The sequence below is a fragment of the Dermacentor silvarum genome, chromosome 9, assembly GCF_013339745.2.
Source record: "Dermacentor silvarum isolate Dsil-2018 chromosome 9, BIME_Dsil_1.4, whole genome shotgun sequence".
Taxonomy (NCBI): domain Eukaryota; kingdom Metazoa; phylum Arthropoda; class Arachnida; order Ixodida; family Ixodidae; genus Dermacentor; species Dermacentor silvarum.
Window position 1 is genome coordinate 85,171,821 of NC_051162.1, and position 18,665 is coordinate 85,190,485.

At 46.7% G+C, this 18,665-nt stretch overlaps 1 protein-coding gene across 2 annotated transcripts in view; it reads left to right on the forward strand.

Annotated features, from left to right (window-relative positions):
- Nucleotides 1–18,665, forward strand: part of LOC119465350 (uncharacterized) — a 38,235-nt gene that overhangs the window by 17,138 nt on the left and 2,432 nt on the right. The window contains exons 7-10 of one of the 2 annotated variants that reach the window (XM_037726140.2): nt 1,253–1,418; nt 7,611–7,707; nt 8,821–8,899; nt 9,623–9,838. In XM_037726140.2, the coding sequence (XP_037582068.1) occupies nt 1,253–1,418; nt 7,611–7,707; nt 8,821–8,899; nt 9,623–9,838 (558 nt within the window). The remainder of the gene's footprint in view (nt 1–1,252; nt 1,419–7,610; nt 7,708–8,820; nt 8,900–9,622; nt 9,839–18,665) is intronic. The other variant, XM_037726141.2, reaches the window with a different exon arrangement.

Consider the following 18,665-nt stretch of genomic DNA (forward strand, 5'->3'; position numbering starts at 1 on the left):
TAATTTCAATTCAGTCCCAGTTTTGTTTTCAAAAAGTTCATTGAAACTGAAATACCGAATAAAACGCCTTCATTATCGAGAGATATTTTTTTGTTTTACTTTCTTTGGGCAGTTGACGGGGAATCGGAAAATCTTCGTTGTGGCGGAAGTTTCATTGTAGCGCCATTCGTTGTAGGGGGATTCGACTGTATAACAATTATCGTTTATAACAATGGAATTTTCGTGGCACTTGAATATTGTTATAAGTGGGTTCGACTGTAGCACCAGGTAGAGGTTTTGCTTCTAACAGTCTTGACAAGAAATGCAAGACCAAAAAAATGTGGTTAAAACATTCAGCTTTTCGAGCTTTTTTTGGTTGGCATTCTGTTCCGTTTTGACATTTCGTATAGTCGTAAAGAAAGTATTTCACAATTCAGCTATCGTTTTCAGGTGTTCTATGTGCGGTACAAGCTTGCGTAAATCACTCCTTGTGCTTCCACAAGGAGTGTTTGGGCAGTGGCTGATGCATGCATTGAGTGCTCTGTTGTGCCAACCCCGTGCACCGGCAATAAAATGGCTGCGGCCTCTCAGTCTGGTGATGCTCTTCTCATCTGTAGTGTCGTATTTGCAGTCCACAAGGTTTTTATTGCTTCTGTTGTGCTTTAAGGCTGTTAAGAGTGCTGAAGAGACGTTTAGACAACTTCCATGCAACTGCACATTGCAACTAGTGTATAGATTCTCTAATAAATCCAGTAATGCTACAGCAGCTGCACAAGTCCAAGTGCAGTCTAGAATTCTCACCCTGTCCATTTCACGGCTCTGAAGAATAACTACTTTGCATAATACAACTACAACTTGTTCATATAAAGTTACATTGAACTACGTGTGTTTCTGCACCTTCGAGCTTCCAATATGGGATGTATACTATGTTCTCGTTGCAAGTGCTGGGCCTGCCGGAAGTTGAGATGTGTCATTCTGCTTGTTTAGTGGTAAATAAATTCAGACCTAAGTAATAAATTATTCATATCTTGAAGTGGAAAAGTGGGACACTTAATGCTACATCGAATTACATGATGCATACCCGTGTTTTGTTGTCGTAGGTGACCCACTATTTTTTATTCTCGAATGGAAGCAGTAAGAGCGGTCTCTTTAGCCTTCATAGCATTGCCTGCTATGTGTAAGTGTATATAGATGGGCATACAGACATTGTCAAAAGCTGAAAGAACCTGCAAAAGGCAGCCGTTAGGAAACAAACCATCTTGATTGGTCGCAGCGTGCCTGCTGCTGCACCAGCTGCGGCGCCTGGTGGTTCAGCGCAAGGGGCCCGGAGGCGAGATGGACGCCGTGGTGCCGGACTCTGCCGCGCCTAATCTCCCTCCTGGCTCCAAGCGTCGCAAGCCACGCGAGCTCCTGCCTCGTGGGCTGTCGCCTTGGAAGAGGCAAGTGCATCGCAAAGGGCGCTGTCCTTCTTCCTCTGGTCTGATCTGTGACCATCTTACAGTGGCTGTCACGCTTGGCACCAATGCCCTATCGTCTCTATTTGGGTATTGAAACCCCTTGCGTTTGGCCCACTCCTTCGTTGCCGAAGGTTACGTGCAGTGCAGCTCATGGTTGCGCTACTGTGCATGCTCCGCTTGTAAAGTAGCTACGAGTTGAAAAGTTAAATAATACCGGCAGTTTTCTGCCATCTATGATGTGTTGCTGTTTAAAGCTGCACAAATCTCCCTCCATTTTTCCTTTTCTTTTTTTTTTGTGGCCCTAATGTTTGTATGTTTGCATGCTCAGTGCCCAGGCATGCATCGTTCTGTGCCTATAAGGGCACCTTCACTCAATTCTTTATCAGTGTCAAGCCTTCGAAATCAAGTTAAGTGCAGATGACAGACATTAGCTCAACTTACTGCACCCTTTTCTGCATAAAGTATGTTCACTTCGATAATTTCAGCACATAAGAAGGGGTATGTTGCAGGTCAAGCGGTTCTTTGAAGTCGTCCTTGAATTGTTTGAATGTTAGGCTGTTTTGTGGCCCTGCGTTGGCATAATACTTTGTAGATATGATTGTCACCGCACAATCTACACTGCACACTTGTCTGCTTGCAATGCTGAATGCTGCTGAGGGGATTCGGAAATGTGGTTGTCCTTTCCATTGAAATTGTTTGCATTACAGTGAAATCCCAGTAATTCGAAATATCTTCACTTGAATTGACAGATAATTGAAATTGATCGCTTGGCTTTGGCAGAGTCGCAAGTATTTCAATAGATTAAAACTCCCGCAAATTCACATTCTTAGAACCCGCCCCACAACAGGGACAAACCTTAGCCCAGGGCAAAAGTCTGATGCGTCTCTAGCCACAGTAATGATGTGCACCACAAATATTTGCCCTCCTAGCTTTTCGTAATATCTTATGCCCAAAGCGTATATACCACCTCTCCACAGAACTAGGTCAAGGGCTGCGCAAGAAGTGTTTTACCATACTGTCATCGTGTGCCGTGCTTCATCAGACATGTAAATTAATGATGCCGTAAAGAATTCAAGTTTAAGGCATTCCTCATCGCCTACAAATGACCAGTGCGTAAAATTTTGCACAGAGGCTACTGTATGCCTGAATGATCTGAAGCTGGGCTTTTTACGCTGTTGAAAATTTTGGTGCAGTTGGCCTTTAAACCGATTCTCGCAGCGCGTAGGATCCGCATATTTTTCTTCTTTCCACGGTGTGCTAATGGTAGCCTTTCAGCCTTGGGGCATGTCGAAGACGCCCGAGAGCGACAAATGAGCGGCGAACGAGATGGACATGTTTACAACCACCTGTTTGCAGGCGTTTGTAAGCTTTCAGGTGGCAGTCACCTTAAGCCGGGGACTGTGAGAACTAGCAGAAATAATAGCCGAGATTGTGCTCTGCCTGTTATTGCATGCTTTACTGTCAGTCTTCACCTGTCATGTCAGCTGCACCATCGTCAAACCTGCAGAGCCTATGCAGGCCATGCCAACAGATAGTGACTGGGCTGAAGATGAAGTATGCTTGCTCTAAACATGAGTATGACAATAAATAAAATTCTGGTCTGTAGGGTGAGGAGGAGGGTATATATGCACAATGAAAGGTTTCTCTTCTCCTCTTTCAGGCTTTCCCTCTCCTCTCGTGATTCCTGGCACTCTGGAAGGTACACACATCCGTTAGCTCAGAGCTATGTGGTTGTGTCGCATTGCCCAGCTTGTCTGTCACGCTTTCCCTTCGCTCATACTTCTTTGCTGCACTGGCATGCCCTGTGGTGGATTTGGGCGCCCCTGTCAGTGTTGTCGCTACAAGCAGATGCTTGGCCAGTGAACGAAGGCCTTTAGTCGAGATTATTCCTCTGCCTTAGCCTGAATGCACAGCCTCAACGTAAGCATTGTGGATCTAGTTGCACTAAACATATACATCTGAATGTCATAATGCAGCATAACATACATCTGAATGTCATAATGCAGCATAACAGTGAAATGCTATTGCATTTTCATAGTCGTCAGACGCTGATTTTTGCGACAATGTTTCACACATTTCTTAAAAACATGGGAGTTTTACTGCAATTTTGAACCTCTATATGAACAGCACAGACATTATGAAGTATTGTGTATAACAAAGTGATATTAAAATTTGGCCATGCATTATTTCAGAGGGCTCTCTACTGCATAGCAAAACTTAAAATGCAATGTAAAGTACAAGTTCGATTACAGCAAGGTTAACACTTGTTTGCTCAACAGCTCAAGATGTGTGTTGGGGTAACAAAACTGTAAAATGCTTTGCAAACTCAACATCTAGCACATTCCGGACACGCATGTGCATTTTGGCCAGTGGCTTGACTGGCCTGCAGCCAGCAAGCCAATATGCCAACCCTGTGTAATCCCATCAATACCCAGTTGCAAAGCACATGTTCGTAACTTAGCGTTGTTGATGTACCATGTATTGGCAAGGCAAGCCAATACGATGGGCGCAGCGGTATCTTTCTGATAGGCCAATAAAATCTACAGCAGGCCTTTTGCTGGCTTGTTGTAGGCATCAAACTTGTGCACCTGTTGTGTAGACTCGATTGCAATTTCTTTTTCAATATCAGCTGAAATGTATCTTGAAATAACAAAGCTTTTTTCGTGTGATCATTTTCGTTATGATGAGGTTTAACTGTGATCCTCAAGTTAACCTGTACCTTGTTTCTAGGCTGCAGTGCTTTGTGTTCTGTGTCTTTCTTGTGTCATCTTTTAGCACGCAAGCCTTAATATAGTGGAATCTCGATGATACGAATCTCACAGGGTCACAAAAAATATTCGTATTAGCCGAAATTTGTATCAACGAAACAATTAAAACTAGCTAAATTATGGGGGCATGAGGGAATCGGATCACGAAAATCGCGAGAAAAATTCATTTTTGAAAACCACGCATTTTGGTATCTGCAACGCCTAATCTACGCTGTATCAAAATGGTTTGGCTGAAAATGCACTAAAAGTGGCCGAAAAAGATTTATTCGTCAGCGCCCAGGGCAAGAAAACAGCTTTAAATCGCGCAAAATCACAATTCACGAAGACATATCTCGTATTTCCCGCCACTGAGCGCCGCCATCTTGGTATCGTTCGAAAGCTCAAAGTTTCGCCGTTCCGCTTCTCAATTCGTCCGTCGTCGCAATCTTGTAATAAACGCGCAAACACAAAATAAGTGCGGGTCTGCGATAGGTAGTCGCACGGGCCCTTGAAAGCAGGCCTCCGATTGGCTGCAGTGCTGAAAGGCGTCTCTCCATTGGTTGCTGCTGTGACGGGCAAGATCACAACTGCAGACGCCGGTGTGGTTCGTAAACCACGCCGGCGTCTTCACTTGACACGCAGAATTCGGATTACTGAGAGCTCCCAGGTTAGTGATGGATCGTCGCTCGTAGGAGAAGAAATTTTGGACGAAGCACGCCTTCCGAATACGGACGCGCAGGCCTCCTACGGCAAGAAAAATACGGCGATTAGTGGGAGAAGCGGAGGAGCACCCGACTGAACGTGCCGCGCTATCTTGCACCGTGTGACTACAGCAGCGAAACCGACAATCGCCCTGTGCCATCGGCACCGATAACGCAGTCGACAGAAGATGTGCCAACGGAGGCTCCCTACGGCTGCGCGAATCAGCCGAGATCGTATTTCGGTAGACATAGCTCGCTGCGACTAGGCAAAATGGCACAAACACAAAGAACGTGGCCCAAAGCACAGCAGCCACTGCGTCCGATGGGCGGCCGCCGAAAAGGAGGAAAAGCACAAAAGCACCAAAAGTGCCACCGCTTCAAACTCTTCGCGCCCAGTCGCGGCCTCCGCGCTGTCCGGCGCCGTGTCCGTGCCTCCACACCAAAAGAGAAAGGGAGAAAGCGCGTGACTGCGCGCTGTTCTCTTTCGCGGCCGTCGGTGGGGCGGCGTTTATTCGTATCAATCGACGCGGGTCGAAAATCGATTCGTAAGAACCGTTCTTGAGCACGTTGCAAAGTAATGGGGCTCGGCCGGGACCACGGAAAAATTCGTATCATCCGGAAATTCGTATTAGCCGTGATCGTATCGAGATTCCACTGTATCTGACAAGGGGTTTCTGGTGCAAGACGCTTTGCTTTATTTTGCTCTCGCTCTGTGATTACACTAATGAAGCTGCCTTGGCATAGGAGTAGCGTGGAAGACAAGGATGTAGAAAAGGCAGGCATGAGAGAGTTGAGATGTTGTCCAATTGTTCTTCACTACTTTAAATCATTCGTTAGCACTGCATGCTGATTTTCTTGTTTGCCTTTCCTACGTCCACGTATTTCATCCTGTTCCTGCTTCAATATGAGCAACTAACCACCTGTCACATCCATGTGTTGCACTCAGGTGTTTACCTTTGCTGAAGTGTCTAAAAAAAGGATTACTTCTGTTGTTTACCTTTGTTTACCTCCCCTTCAGAATCCACGTTTGCCGAGAAAAAATGGAGCGCTCTGCACTGGATGGCATTGGACGTAATCACACTCGTGCATCGTCTGACTGCTTAAAGGGGCCCTAAACAATGTTTATCGAAGTCAGGAAAAGCATTTGAAATTAAAATACAGCATTTCAGAAATACTTTGCAGCACAAACGTACTTCAATGCGTTCAGCAGAAGCAGAGTTAACGGCAATCAACGATCGCCTTTGATCCATCCCCTTGGCGGTGCTCCTGCACCTTCTTGAATGCCTTGCACTGCAAAGGCTGCGGCGGAGCAGGGTGTGCACACAACGCTCCACCTACTGAACGTCGCCGTGGCGTGCAGTTTACAAGTTTGATTTTGGATATTCACGTGGATGCCACTAGTACTTCCAATTTTGACGCCTATATTGTGGCAAACGTGGAAGACATCCCTCAACTTATGGTTGAGTTCATGGTGTCTCCACAGGTGTCTCATCCCTTAGCTGTGCTACAGATAGCTACACACGGCTGTTTTTTCTCACTCAGTGGCATGAGTAGCACATTTGCTTTCGCATTTGTCTCTACGGTGATCACATGATGTCCGACAGTTGAACGAAGCTTCGTCTCTACGTTCGCTCGTGCAAGTACATCAGCAGTGCACACATTGGCTAAAAGCGCAGATATAGTCTGGCATCATGCGCGACACAGTTATGCTACGCTGGCGAAAATGCGGTGGTATACAGTCAGCGTGACCGGCTGCATTCGGCGTGGCTGGCGTGGGAATAGATGTCCTATGTCACGCCACAGCTGCTAGACCGAAGTGCATCGTGCATTAGCTCGGCTGGCCGGCAGTGTGCGGGCCTACAGTTCGGGTGCACTGAAGCGAGCGGGAAGAGTTTGCGCCTTCACCAATTACAAAAGTGCTCGCTCGCTGCGCACATGTGTGCATATGTTGTGGCAATATCTGATCACTGCGTTGCTGTGGGCCATATTCAATGCGCTGAAGTATGCAGGGCGCAAATTTTAGGTGATCCTGGCATTGCTGATGTGACATATCCGACTTCACTGGCCGCTGCCTGGCATGCTGGAAATGCCAGGCTATATTCATGCCACTTAAGCGATATAAATGCAATACTATACATGCAATGCATAATATTGATATATAATATTGCTCGGAATGCCTGCCTCCCGAGAAACTGGTTTTGAACTGTGTGTGAGCAACAGTTCGCTTCGCTATATCCGATATTACGTTCGATCTTGTACTTTCGGTTTCGTTATGGCTGTAGGTTAGCCTATTGAAATGAAACGTGCCCAACCAAATTTTTTTTGTCTAGTTCGTTATATCCAATAGTAGTTCGTGATATCCATGTTCGTTATATATTAATGTTTACTTCAAGCCGGCAATTCAACTGTTATGCGAAAACACAATATGACTGACGCACAAGAAGTAGATGCATATACATGGTCTGTAATTATAACTCGCTAGAAGATTCACAAACCAAAATCCTACCACTTTGTCTTTCTTGCAATGGAGAGTCCAGCGCCTTGTGGAAATTTGACACGTTTGTCACCTGCCCATCATAATTTTCACTTGAAGGGGGGATCTAAAGCATTCTCTAGATTGACCAGTGTAATTCACCTTCTGACTTCCAACATACGAGCCATCCCTTGTAAGAGATTGTCACAGAGTGGAGAGAGAGAATCGCTGAAGGTGCATCATCTCTCGACAGGGCAAAGCGCGAGGAAGGACTGGTGCCCAGCCGGCAGCAGCAAGCTGCCACGCCCGAGCTGCTCAACAAGCTGCGCCTGGAGGTGGCTTTGCTGCCAGTGAGTTTGAAGTTCCGTCATAGAGGGAATGCGTGTTACTAGCAAACAGCTTTTGGGACCGGGCAGATTTTGTGGCCGTATAACCAAATTGAAGCTAAATGAACGTGCAGCGTATTGCAGCAACAGTGACGGGAGGTTTTGTAACATGGAGTGTTAATAACGAGTTGCAACATGTAACATTGGTGTTGACTGTGCGACTTTCACAGTAATTTTTAAGACGCACGAAGCGTGCCTGAACTTTGCCTAAAATATAAAAGTGAAGTTGCGTTTCAGTGAGGTTGCATACATTCGTGTGTGTATCCTGTCACTGTGTATTATATCCTGCAACCACAGTTGCGACGTTAAGCCCAGCTGGTTTAAGTTAATCTGAAGCGCCCCACTACGGCGTGCCTCATAATCGGGTCTTGGTTTGGGCTCGTAAAAACCAAGAATTTCAATTTCACAGTTGCAACCTATGAAACAATGAAAGAAAAACAGTGTGCGCATCACCTGTCTAAATGGCTGCATTCAGTGATGCTGTTATCTTCATAAGAGGAACCCAAGTTATTCAGTATTGTCGACGCAGAGTAGTTTAAGTTGTCACCGCATCAAGCTCTTTGTTGAAATATGTACTTACACTGTTGATTTGTAGCACTTCTAAGGTGTATGTGGGGAAGCTGCTCTACAAGATTTGTGCAATTTCGCATGTGGCCTCGTCTTACGTGCTTTATCAGGATCTCTTTGTAGGGAAGATAGGTTAGCTGTGAAGTGCTGCACACTGCATTTACAAAAAAGTGTAGCAGTGACAGGAGGACTGCATGTGTATAAATGGTAATACGGTGGACAAAAATGCGTGAGAGACAGAGCAAGTGCACTTAAAGAGCCATTGCAAGGCTAGGATGTTAGTCCGAGTACCTGGGTATAAAACTGACAGGCTCACGCATGGATCTGCTGTGCTCACATAGATGGCGCTGTGTCATCTGTGTATACAGATACCTGTCATTATGCTTGCTCAGTGCCTAGTGCCTCAGTATTCCGCAGACAAGCTGTACTTACAGAATTTACAGACAAGCTAGAACTGTTTTTTTCAGTGTCACTTTTATAGGCGACTCGTAGAAATGTTTTGATTGTCAGCCATTGCAGGTGGAGGATGAAGCCAGCGCCAAGCTTGAAGATACCAAGTTACCCACCAGTGCAAACCCTGCGGAAAAAGGTGAGCTTTGAGGGCTTTGCATAAGGAAATACAGTATAACCCCGCTGATACGTTTTTCACGGGATTGTAAAAAAAAATGTAAGAGCCGGGAAACACAGAGCCGAAAAATCAGAAAGAAAAATTGAGAAAAAGAGTAGTGGTGAAATGCAAACAATTTTATTTTAATTCTTACGTTTGAAAAAAAGTTGCAGTTTCGCCCAAAAACCAAAGCATCAATTGTGATAGCAAATTAGTAGCCAGCTATACAAAGTAAGGATAGTAGTTTTATTGTCCGTATAAACTTGTAAACATTCGCTTATTAACTATATTAACAAGCACGGTGTTAGCTGCGGCAAAACTCGAAATAAAGGACAACAGTGAGAGGCACTGCGCACAGGCAAACATGAACACATCACTCTCGATAAGCGCGGATTCTCGCTGCTGAAATGCTGGCGTGAGGAAGCGTGGCAGCAGCAGCGATCGATGTGACCTTCGTGCTGTTTAACAGCATGCTCCCAGAGCCTGTTGATTGTGCTGCATCCTGTCTATTTTGTGTACAATCCCTCGTAAGAGCTATTGTAGCACGCCACCTTCTTGTGGGTGTTTTCACGTCTTTTGTATTCTAATAAACAGCTTGGAATGCGTACGCTAATGGACCGCGTACCAACTGCTGTGCCACATCCTGTCCTTTGTTTCTGCCCTTCCTTGTGCCTTGGTTGTTGAGGCTCGTCTTGGCTGTTGCAGCTGTTGCAGGCCAGGAAGAGGAAAGCCCTTCCAACACTACCACACAGCCAGAGCCCACAACCACGGTGCCAGCGGTGCCACAGACCGTGCACTTTCTTCGAGGCACAAGCACCACGTCGTCGACCAAGAGCAACCTCCGGCGTGGTCGGCCCAACTCCCTTCGGTCGGGGCTGCCGTTGCGGCACGGGCCTGGCACCAGGAGGCACTCCAGCACAGGTTTGTGTTCACTCGCTGCTCTCACAGCGTACCGTCAGGGTATATTGAAATGTGAACAGGAAATAACTTATCGCAGCGCCTGTTATGTGCAATTACATGGAAGTGCAGTGTCCAGTTGCTCAGTTTAAAGTTCCTAAGCATGTAATTGTTGCAACTAGGTTCTTCAGTAAGAATTAGGCCGCTACTACAAACGCAGGTGAACGTGGAAATGTAATGCAGTCGAACCTCGATATAACGAAGTTGTACTTGCAGCGAAGAACTTCCTTATATCGCGAATTTTGTTAATTCAATGCAACTACGATTGGAAAATAAAAATAATTCATTACATTGCAAATTGCGCTAATTCGAGGTTTGATATATTGAGATTTGACTGTAGTCAAATCTCTATATAACGAATCACGTGGGACCGCCAAAAATCGTTCGTTATTCTGAAAAATCATTATAGTGAAATCCCCAAAACTATTCCGCCCATCAACTTATCAGTTCATAAGTTGTCACCGTTTGAGATATCCACGAAGATGTCTCTGTTGGCTTCTGGCCTGCGCTGTTGCTATTTTCCATAGAATCTGCCGCCACGCACCACTGAAGCACCACATAACAAGAGTGATGCGCGCAAAGCTGATGCTGAAAAAACTTCCGACAAAAAGGAAGCCCCATGTCACTTCCAAAGCGCAGTGTTTCTTGCTGTTGGTTTGTTTTTAAAATTCCTTCCCATGGACACTGCAGCGGTCTCACTCAAGGCGGACACTTGAACTATTCCAAAGCGCAAGCGCGAGTAAACGACACTGTCTGGAAAGTGCAAACGTGCGACCGTATGGCATCTCCGCTAGTATGGAGGTTACATTGCTACGTGCATGTAGCTTAGTACGGCTGCAGGATGAAGCGTAAAAGAGGCATACGAGGTGTGTTCAAAATGAAACCGAACTTTAGCTATAACACCTTTATTGCTTATGGTACAACATTTTAAGTGCTGTCCCCTTCAAAGTAGTCCCCTCTATTGTCAATGCACTCTTCTCATCTTTTCTTCAATTTTTGGAAAGCCTCCTGGAACACACTTTCTGGAATGGCGCGCAGGTCTCCTCTCGCATTGTCCTGGATCTCCTCTACGGTTTGGAAATGACGTCCTTTCAAGGTGGTTTTCAGCTTGGGTAATAGAAAAAAGTCTGCTGTGGCTAGGACCGGAGAATATGGTGGGTGGGGCGCAACAGGAGTGTGGTGTTTCGCTAAGTAGCTGTGGACAAGGAGCGACGTGTGAGCCAGGGCATTGTCATGATGCAACATCCAAGCCTGATTTTCCCACAATTCAGGCCTCTTACTGTGTACAGAATCTGTCAAATGTGCTAGGATTCCCTGGTAAACTTCTTTGTTTGCCCTCTGACCATGGGGTACAAATTCCTGATGGACAATGTCCTTGCAGTCAAAAAACACAACCAATATCGCCTTCATTTTTGACCGACTCATGTGTGCTTTTTTAGGACGAGAACTTTTGGCCACCCACTGCAATGACTGCATTTTCGTTTCAACATTATAGCCATAAGCCCATGTCTCATCGCCGGTTATGATGTTCTTAAGAAAGTTTTCATTGTCATTGGCAGTGGTGAGCAGTTCCTGGCTGATTTCATCACGGGTCTGCTTCTGTTTGTCAGTCAACAAACGTGGCACGAATTTTGCACTGACACGACGCATCCCAAGTTTGTCATTCAAAATTTCATGACTATGATCCTATGCTGATACCCACTTCGTCAGCGACTTCTCAAACAGTCAAACAACGATTTCCATGAATCACAGTTCGAGCTCTCTCGACGTGGTCATTATCTGTGGATGTGGAAGTTCGTCCAGGCTTGAGATTGTCACCGACTGACATTCTTCCGTCTTCAAAACGCTTGAACCAATCGTAGCACTGCGGGCGACTCATACAGTCCTCCCCGTATGCTTGGCTAAGCAACTGAAATGTCTCTGAAAGTTTCCCAGGTTTGTAGCAGAACTTCACACACACACGCTGTTCTTCCAATTCATTGTCACTTTAGCACCAATCCGAAGAACAGCTTGTTCATGTTCACTTCAGCGGCTGTAGCTCGCCAACTAACAGTCAGAGTGAAACGCGGCAAATGGCAGTTTGTTGTCTAAGCCTGCTGTTACATGCGCTCAGTAGCTGCAGCGGGGAACTTATGCAGGCGGGGAACTTATGCGTTGTTTTGAGTATGTTTAACTACCTTCCACTTTGCTCTTTTATAAATGTTCAAATCAATCAATCGGAAACCCGAGGTAAATCTTGTTACATGGCACCTACACTTCCTTCAGTTGCTCAATACTCCAATAAACATACATGGTGGTCTGCATAGGCAAGTGCGACATAATAGATATCCAGGCTGCGCATGTTCAAAAGATGTCAACCATTGATCAGCCCAACGCTTCTGTGCATTACAATTTCTCCCACTATTTCTGAACGTGTTTCTTATTTTCTTATTTAAAAAAAATTGAACTATCTGTACTCTGTTGTTATTCAGCGTGCTTTCTTTGCTTCATTTAAGAATGAAAGCACGTGAAAAAAAAATTTGTCAGTTTCACCCGAAAGGGGAAGCACCAATTGCGATAGCAAATTAGTAGAGAGCTATACGGAGTAAGGATAGTAGTTTTATCAGCTGTATAAACTTGGACACGCAGCAGTACCAGCAACGTGCAGAACTGTTGTCGATGCCGTTGGAGTTTCGCCCACGTTTGCACTGAACGCGCGTGGCGTTTTTATATAAATATGTATTTGGTGCCGCAGCTAAACGTCGCCTCCCCTTCGTCCCTCCTGTCCCCCCACAGCCTTTCGCGCGACGGAAGAAGTTGCGTTTGCTCTCTATATATGGAAAGGAGGAAATTCTGCAGCCTTTCAGGGAGTACGGCACAGAACGCGCATTTGCTCTCCGACGTGCATTCGCTCCCCGTGAAAGCGCGCGTCCCTCGCGCCCTTCGACTCGCACATACAGCGTCCGGAGCGCGGCGACGATTTCATCGCCGTTGACGTCATACGGAACCTCACGGTGACGCCGACGGCAGAAATCTGCTTTGGAGTGTCCATATAATTGCTATCGCAATAAAAAGCTAACATTTATTTATATGTATGTTCAACACACTTGTCCAAGAGCACAACAGGGTTGCGATCCGGATACAGATTTTTCGATGTCTTAAGTCTTTTAACACCTTGATTGGGCTGAAAGCATTCTAAATACATGAGTGTGAATAAGCTATTCCACCAATGGAGCAAGATATAAATTGAAAATTGGCACATTTACACAGCAGTGCTTTTGCAAAGCAAATGAAAATTTATATCTTACAGCACTCACATAAAAAAACACTATTAAATAATGAAAAAAATTGGGTACCCAGCAGCAACAAAATAACACAAGTTAACTAGATCACAATATAGCTTCAGAAGAGTAATTTCACAGCATGAGTGAACACCACTAAGCAATGATGTGCATATCAATCCCAACTTTGGTAAAGACGTGCCAAATTGCCAAAAAAAATTTAACACTCTTGTGGTGCTGGTTGGTGATTCTAAACACTGGAAATAAGAAAAGAACAAAAGCAAATAGAAAAGAGGAGAGAACTGCAAAAATAGAGGCATGTCAGTCAGTGTCAGTTTTGGCCATACAGTACAGCACGTTTCACAAACGCAAATATTAGCACTATTCACTACATTAGCTAGGGAACCGACGTCGCCTCGTACAGCACCCTATGGAGTGTCTTTCAAAGCGATGACGGGGACAGATGAAGTGCTCGAAGGTTTCGGCACAACCACAGATCTCAGTGCCTGTGCTGTGACAGTACAAAGGTCAACACACTTGTCTAGAACACACTCGTAAAGGCCAAAGCAGCCACCAAAGCTTAAGCCGACCACGAGGTCGAGAGAAATCAATGGAAACTGTAAATGTTGTCGTGAAACCTCACGTACAGCCAATTTTGTGCCAGATGTCATCTTTAATTCGCCAGCGCAGTCCTGACAAAGTAGTTCACGCGTTCTAGAGAAGTGTGTTGATCTCTGTACAAGACAAAACATAGACGGGATTTATTCGTTGGTGAAGCGGGTGTTCTGATACCCGCACAATTTTCCCGTGACAGCGCCGCAGAGATACGATGGAGTATCATTATACCGGCATTGCAGACGTATACGTCAATTCCTGTGCACAGCATCAAACATGTCGAGAACACGCTGAATATATATCTTATTGGCAAAAGATTGTTCGACCGCAAGCCCAGCTAGGTCGCTCAGACAGTTATTTGTCATCTTGCTGAGAAGATAAGTCTTCAATCTTCGAAGGCACCAAAACACGCGCTCGCAAGATGATGACGATTCCGGTATCGTCACGGTGAAAACACCTCGCTTGTGCAGTTCGTGGACCGCTAGTTTATGCGCTTCAGCGATGTGACTGGGATCTCCACATGGTCAAGGTTCAACTCTGCCCAGTAGCCGAGCGGAGTTTGCATGAAAAAGTATTGAAATCGTCTCCATATGTGAACATCTATGGTTTGGAGACGACACTGTTTGCTGTGCTTGTGTTCTGCCGCTTATGCGCCGCATAAAGACGACGCGTGTATCCCGTGTGATATGCAGTAGAACCTCGTTCATACGTTTTGAAAAAATGCGCGAAAAATAACGTACGATCCGGGAAAACGTACGATCCGAATCCAGTAAAAGTTGAAGCTGACAAGGGCAGAAAACATTTATTTCTTGCAAAACAGTTACAGTCGAATCTCGTTAATTCGAGCTGGCGCTGTGGTCCCGTCAAAGTTATGTGTATTCCAATGGGCGAGAACGCTCGGTAATTCGAACGCGAAAGCATTTGCGACGGTTAATTCAAACATAACCACGCACCGACAATGCTCTCAGCAGCATGCCAAATCTTGTGGCGGCGCCTCCAACTGGCAATGCTCCGACACCATCATAAAGCAAAAGTTAGGAGAGACACCTCAACGCCGCGCGGAGAAATAAAAAAGAAAGAAAAAATACCTCGGCAAAAATTTCCTCTCTCAAATGGTAAGGTCGCCGTTTCAGCGTGGCGCCGGAACACGTGTGTACGTGCCGATGTCTCGGCCAACGCTGTGGCTGCGGCGCAGAGGGACACAACGCGGAGGCCCAGTCCAGCCAACGAAACTGCCCACGCCGGCCAACGCTCGCTTCAACGGCAGAAAACGAAACTTCAGGGAGCGGGCTAAGCTGGCGCCGGGCCGGCGGGAGCGGTGGCCGGCAGGCATGCACGAAGACTGTCGAAGGTGAGGGAGCTACGAAGGAGTTGAGAGGGACGGCGAGGGGAGCCACTGAAGCGACGGGGTTGCCGAGGCCAAATGCGCTTCCCTGCCGCCCTCCTCCCTCACCTTCGACGGTCTCCGCGTGTCGCCATGCCGGCGCGGCCCGCTCCCTGAAGTTTCATTCACTGCCGTTATCGAGATGTGAGAGAGAGATTGTGGTTGTGAAGAGGAAGAGGCGCTATCGGCATGCGAGCATTGGCCGGCGTGGGCAGTTTCGTGGCCCTTGCTCGCTATGTGTTTGCGCGCCGCGATATTTCACGACTCGCACCGTTCGTACGTGGCACTATGGTGCACAAATACATCAAAAATGAGTCCTTCTTTAAATTTGAACAAATTTTCGGGCCCCTTCGAATTCGAATGATCGAGATTCGACTGTATTTTCTACTAGTGCGTCACACCCTTGGACAGGATGAACTCCTTTTGCGCACATTGCAGACCCTTGTCTGCATTTTCGTTGTCTTTCGTGCGAAAGCTTTGTAAGGCTTCCAGGCCAGCAAGTGCATCGGCGAAGGTAGCCGGTGGGCGCAAGCCTTCGTTCTCGCCGCTGTCTTCAGGCGCCTCGTCTGCCACCACCTCTGCTACGATCTCGACGAGTCGTAGCGCCGCGCGCCTGTTTTCGTCACGTAGTAGTTCTAGTTGAAGCGAGGGGTGAGGTAGCGTAAAGGTCAATTCGCTTGCCTGCTGCCGCGCTTCGTCACTTCGGGCGAACGAGCAATGCAGAGAAGCCGCGCAGCCGCTGTCTGCTGCTTAGCGCTCCACAAGCACGGGACAGTGGTCTTTTTGCACACCTGAATGATAATTTTTCGCTGCAGGACGTATCATACGACTGAAGTTTGCCGCAATGCTGAACGTTGCTGCCGAATAATCGTATTTTCCGGGAACGTATTAACCGGAACGTATTAACGCATTCCTCTATGGGGTCATGTTTATTTTTCGCGATTGCAAACGTAGGAGCCGGGAAATCGTAATAAGCGGGAACGTATCAGCGAGTTTCTACTGTACATGCACTGCCTTCGGTTACACAGCACTCGCCGTTAGGCGACCTCAGCATGGCGAAGCTCATTCTCTGCCGAAGAGGCCTGTGAGAGGAAGGCGCCTGAAAAAGAGCATATTGCATTTTAGGCACGAACTTGCCAGTTCATGCGAGCAGACCGAACAGTGAAGAAGGGTATCCCATTTTTAAATCTGTTTAGAACCGTTGGAAGCATATTTATCTTATGGCGGCAGTTCGCGCTGTAGTTCAAGCGACTATTCTATCACAAGCGAGAGGGTAATTGCTTGTGGTCACAAATTTTCTATAATAAATTGCTATGCTTAACAAGGCCCTCCTGTGTAAGCAGCTCTGCACTCATGCATCTGCATCCAAGCTGTAAGACATCAAAAGTGACATTTTGTCTCACCGCCTACATTGGGTCAGTTTTTCGGCGCTCTCGGGGGGGGGCAGGCGATAATTTTGGGGGAGCTGCCGCCCCCCCGTGCCCCCCTCTGGTGCTGCCCCTGTCTGCTGCCATTACCGTGCAGCGCATCCCGCCCGTGCACCGATTGAGAAAGCCACGGAGAGCATCGTAAGGTGGCGCAGCGTGCACAAGATGGCACCAGCTGCTTCGCCTCCGCGTCGCCAGCAGTCTTGCGAGCGTCCATAGAAGAGTAGGGGGGAGGGGGGGGAGAACAAAGGCGATAAGCGAGGGGCGCCACGATCCCTCCCGCTCTCTCTCAACGAGCGTGGAATCAGCGGGAGGTGCGCCGCTTCGAGACGAAACTGCAAATTTTACAAGACTCGAAGAAGTATGAGCTAGCGCAGTCAATGATATCGACGATTATGAAAACCGGGAGCGCCACGATCATGAAGGCTCCAATGGGGTGATCGTTGTTGTGACAGATGGCGGCGTTGTACAACGGAGGCAACGACAGCAGCAGCAGTGACGACGAGATTGACAATGGCCCCTCATAGACACCGACCCCGATGTTCAACCAAAGTTCAATGTCCTGAATCGAGTCTCTCATTGAATTCATGCACGCTAAATTATAGCCACCAGCGTTCGCGCAGCTGATGGACGCGATGCACACGGCGGTTGTGAATCTGAAACTTCCGTGAAAACAAGTGCAGATTTCTATTTCAGCGCGCCTTTGAGACGCTATTAGAGCTATAAATAAAACTTATTTTTCAAAGCCGACTTCTACAACGTCGATTTTTTATTGCAAATGGAAATTTCAGTTTCGGGACTGCAATGGTGTTATTCAGCATTTTTTTTCAGCAGTCCAGATATAGCGATTATCAGTTATAATGATCGGATTTCTCGTTCTTCTCAATATTGTTATAAGTGGACTGCACTGTAGTAAAATATACGAAGTCAGCTGGGGATTTCTGATAAGTTTGTTCATCTGGAAACTTCGTTAATGTGGTGTTCGTAGTAATGAGGTTTTACTGTAATGCACTTGAAATGGTTTCAGAATTGTTTGCGTTTGAAATTATGATGGTACGTACCTGCCAACTATCCCGAATTTTGTCCATAAAGGTTACGAACTTTCGCTCGTTGATATGATTTGACAAATGTTGCGCCATCTATTTAAAAGAACTAAACTCTGTTCACAAAGATGTTTTTAAACCTGTTCAAATATGGGGCTGCACAAGGTTGCAAAGAATGCTCGGTAAAAAAAAAAATTGGGATGGTGTGCTGCATCACTTCCTTGTCTGGCGCAGGATGCCATATACCAAGGCGTACCTGCTTTGTGTAAGTTCCTCAAGCAGGTGAAATCGGCAACAGTTGAGTCGCTGATCTTTTCACAATGTTCAGTCTTGGCTAGCATGTATGCATCCAGCAAAAGGTGTGTGCTTGGAGCAAACTTACATCTGTGCTATCAGTCCGCTTCGCTGCCGTGAAGCCTGCGTGTGACCTCTGAAATGCATGGCATGCCGGTGCGTGCGGACACCAAGAAACACGTCGTGCAGTAACTGGGCTTCTCTCTCGCACTTCATTCTGGACGCACTGCGCAATCTGGTGGCACTGCCAAGAAGTTTGTGCGTGGCCATAGCGACAAGTGTGGAACACCAGTGCCTGCAAATGCTGAGAATTGTTCGCTCACTTGCTGCACGCTCGGTGGTACATACTCCGTGACCCAAGTTAGCGAGAGGTTAATTGAAAGCGGCACATACCCCATGGCACAGCTCGCCATTAAAAAGCGGTGCATACCCATTGCATGTGTGGCGCAGCCTGCTAATGTGTTGGGTTGCCGTCCTTGAGGAACCCTTGTGACATGGGTTCGATTCCGCTCGCCATCGGAGAAATTTAAGGGATCTTTTTAGTCATTGTAGAGCGGCACATTCTCATTGGCACATACCTAGTTACACAAGTTGGTGTCAGAAACGTTCATTGAAGAGCGGCACACACCTACTGGCACATACCCAGTGGCCCAAGTTGACATCAAAAAGATTCATTCAAGACCAACACAGACCGAGTGGCTCATACGCAGTGCTAGAAGCCGGATCAAAGTTTCTTCGTAAGATGCGGGACTGGATAGGTACCGCTGT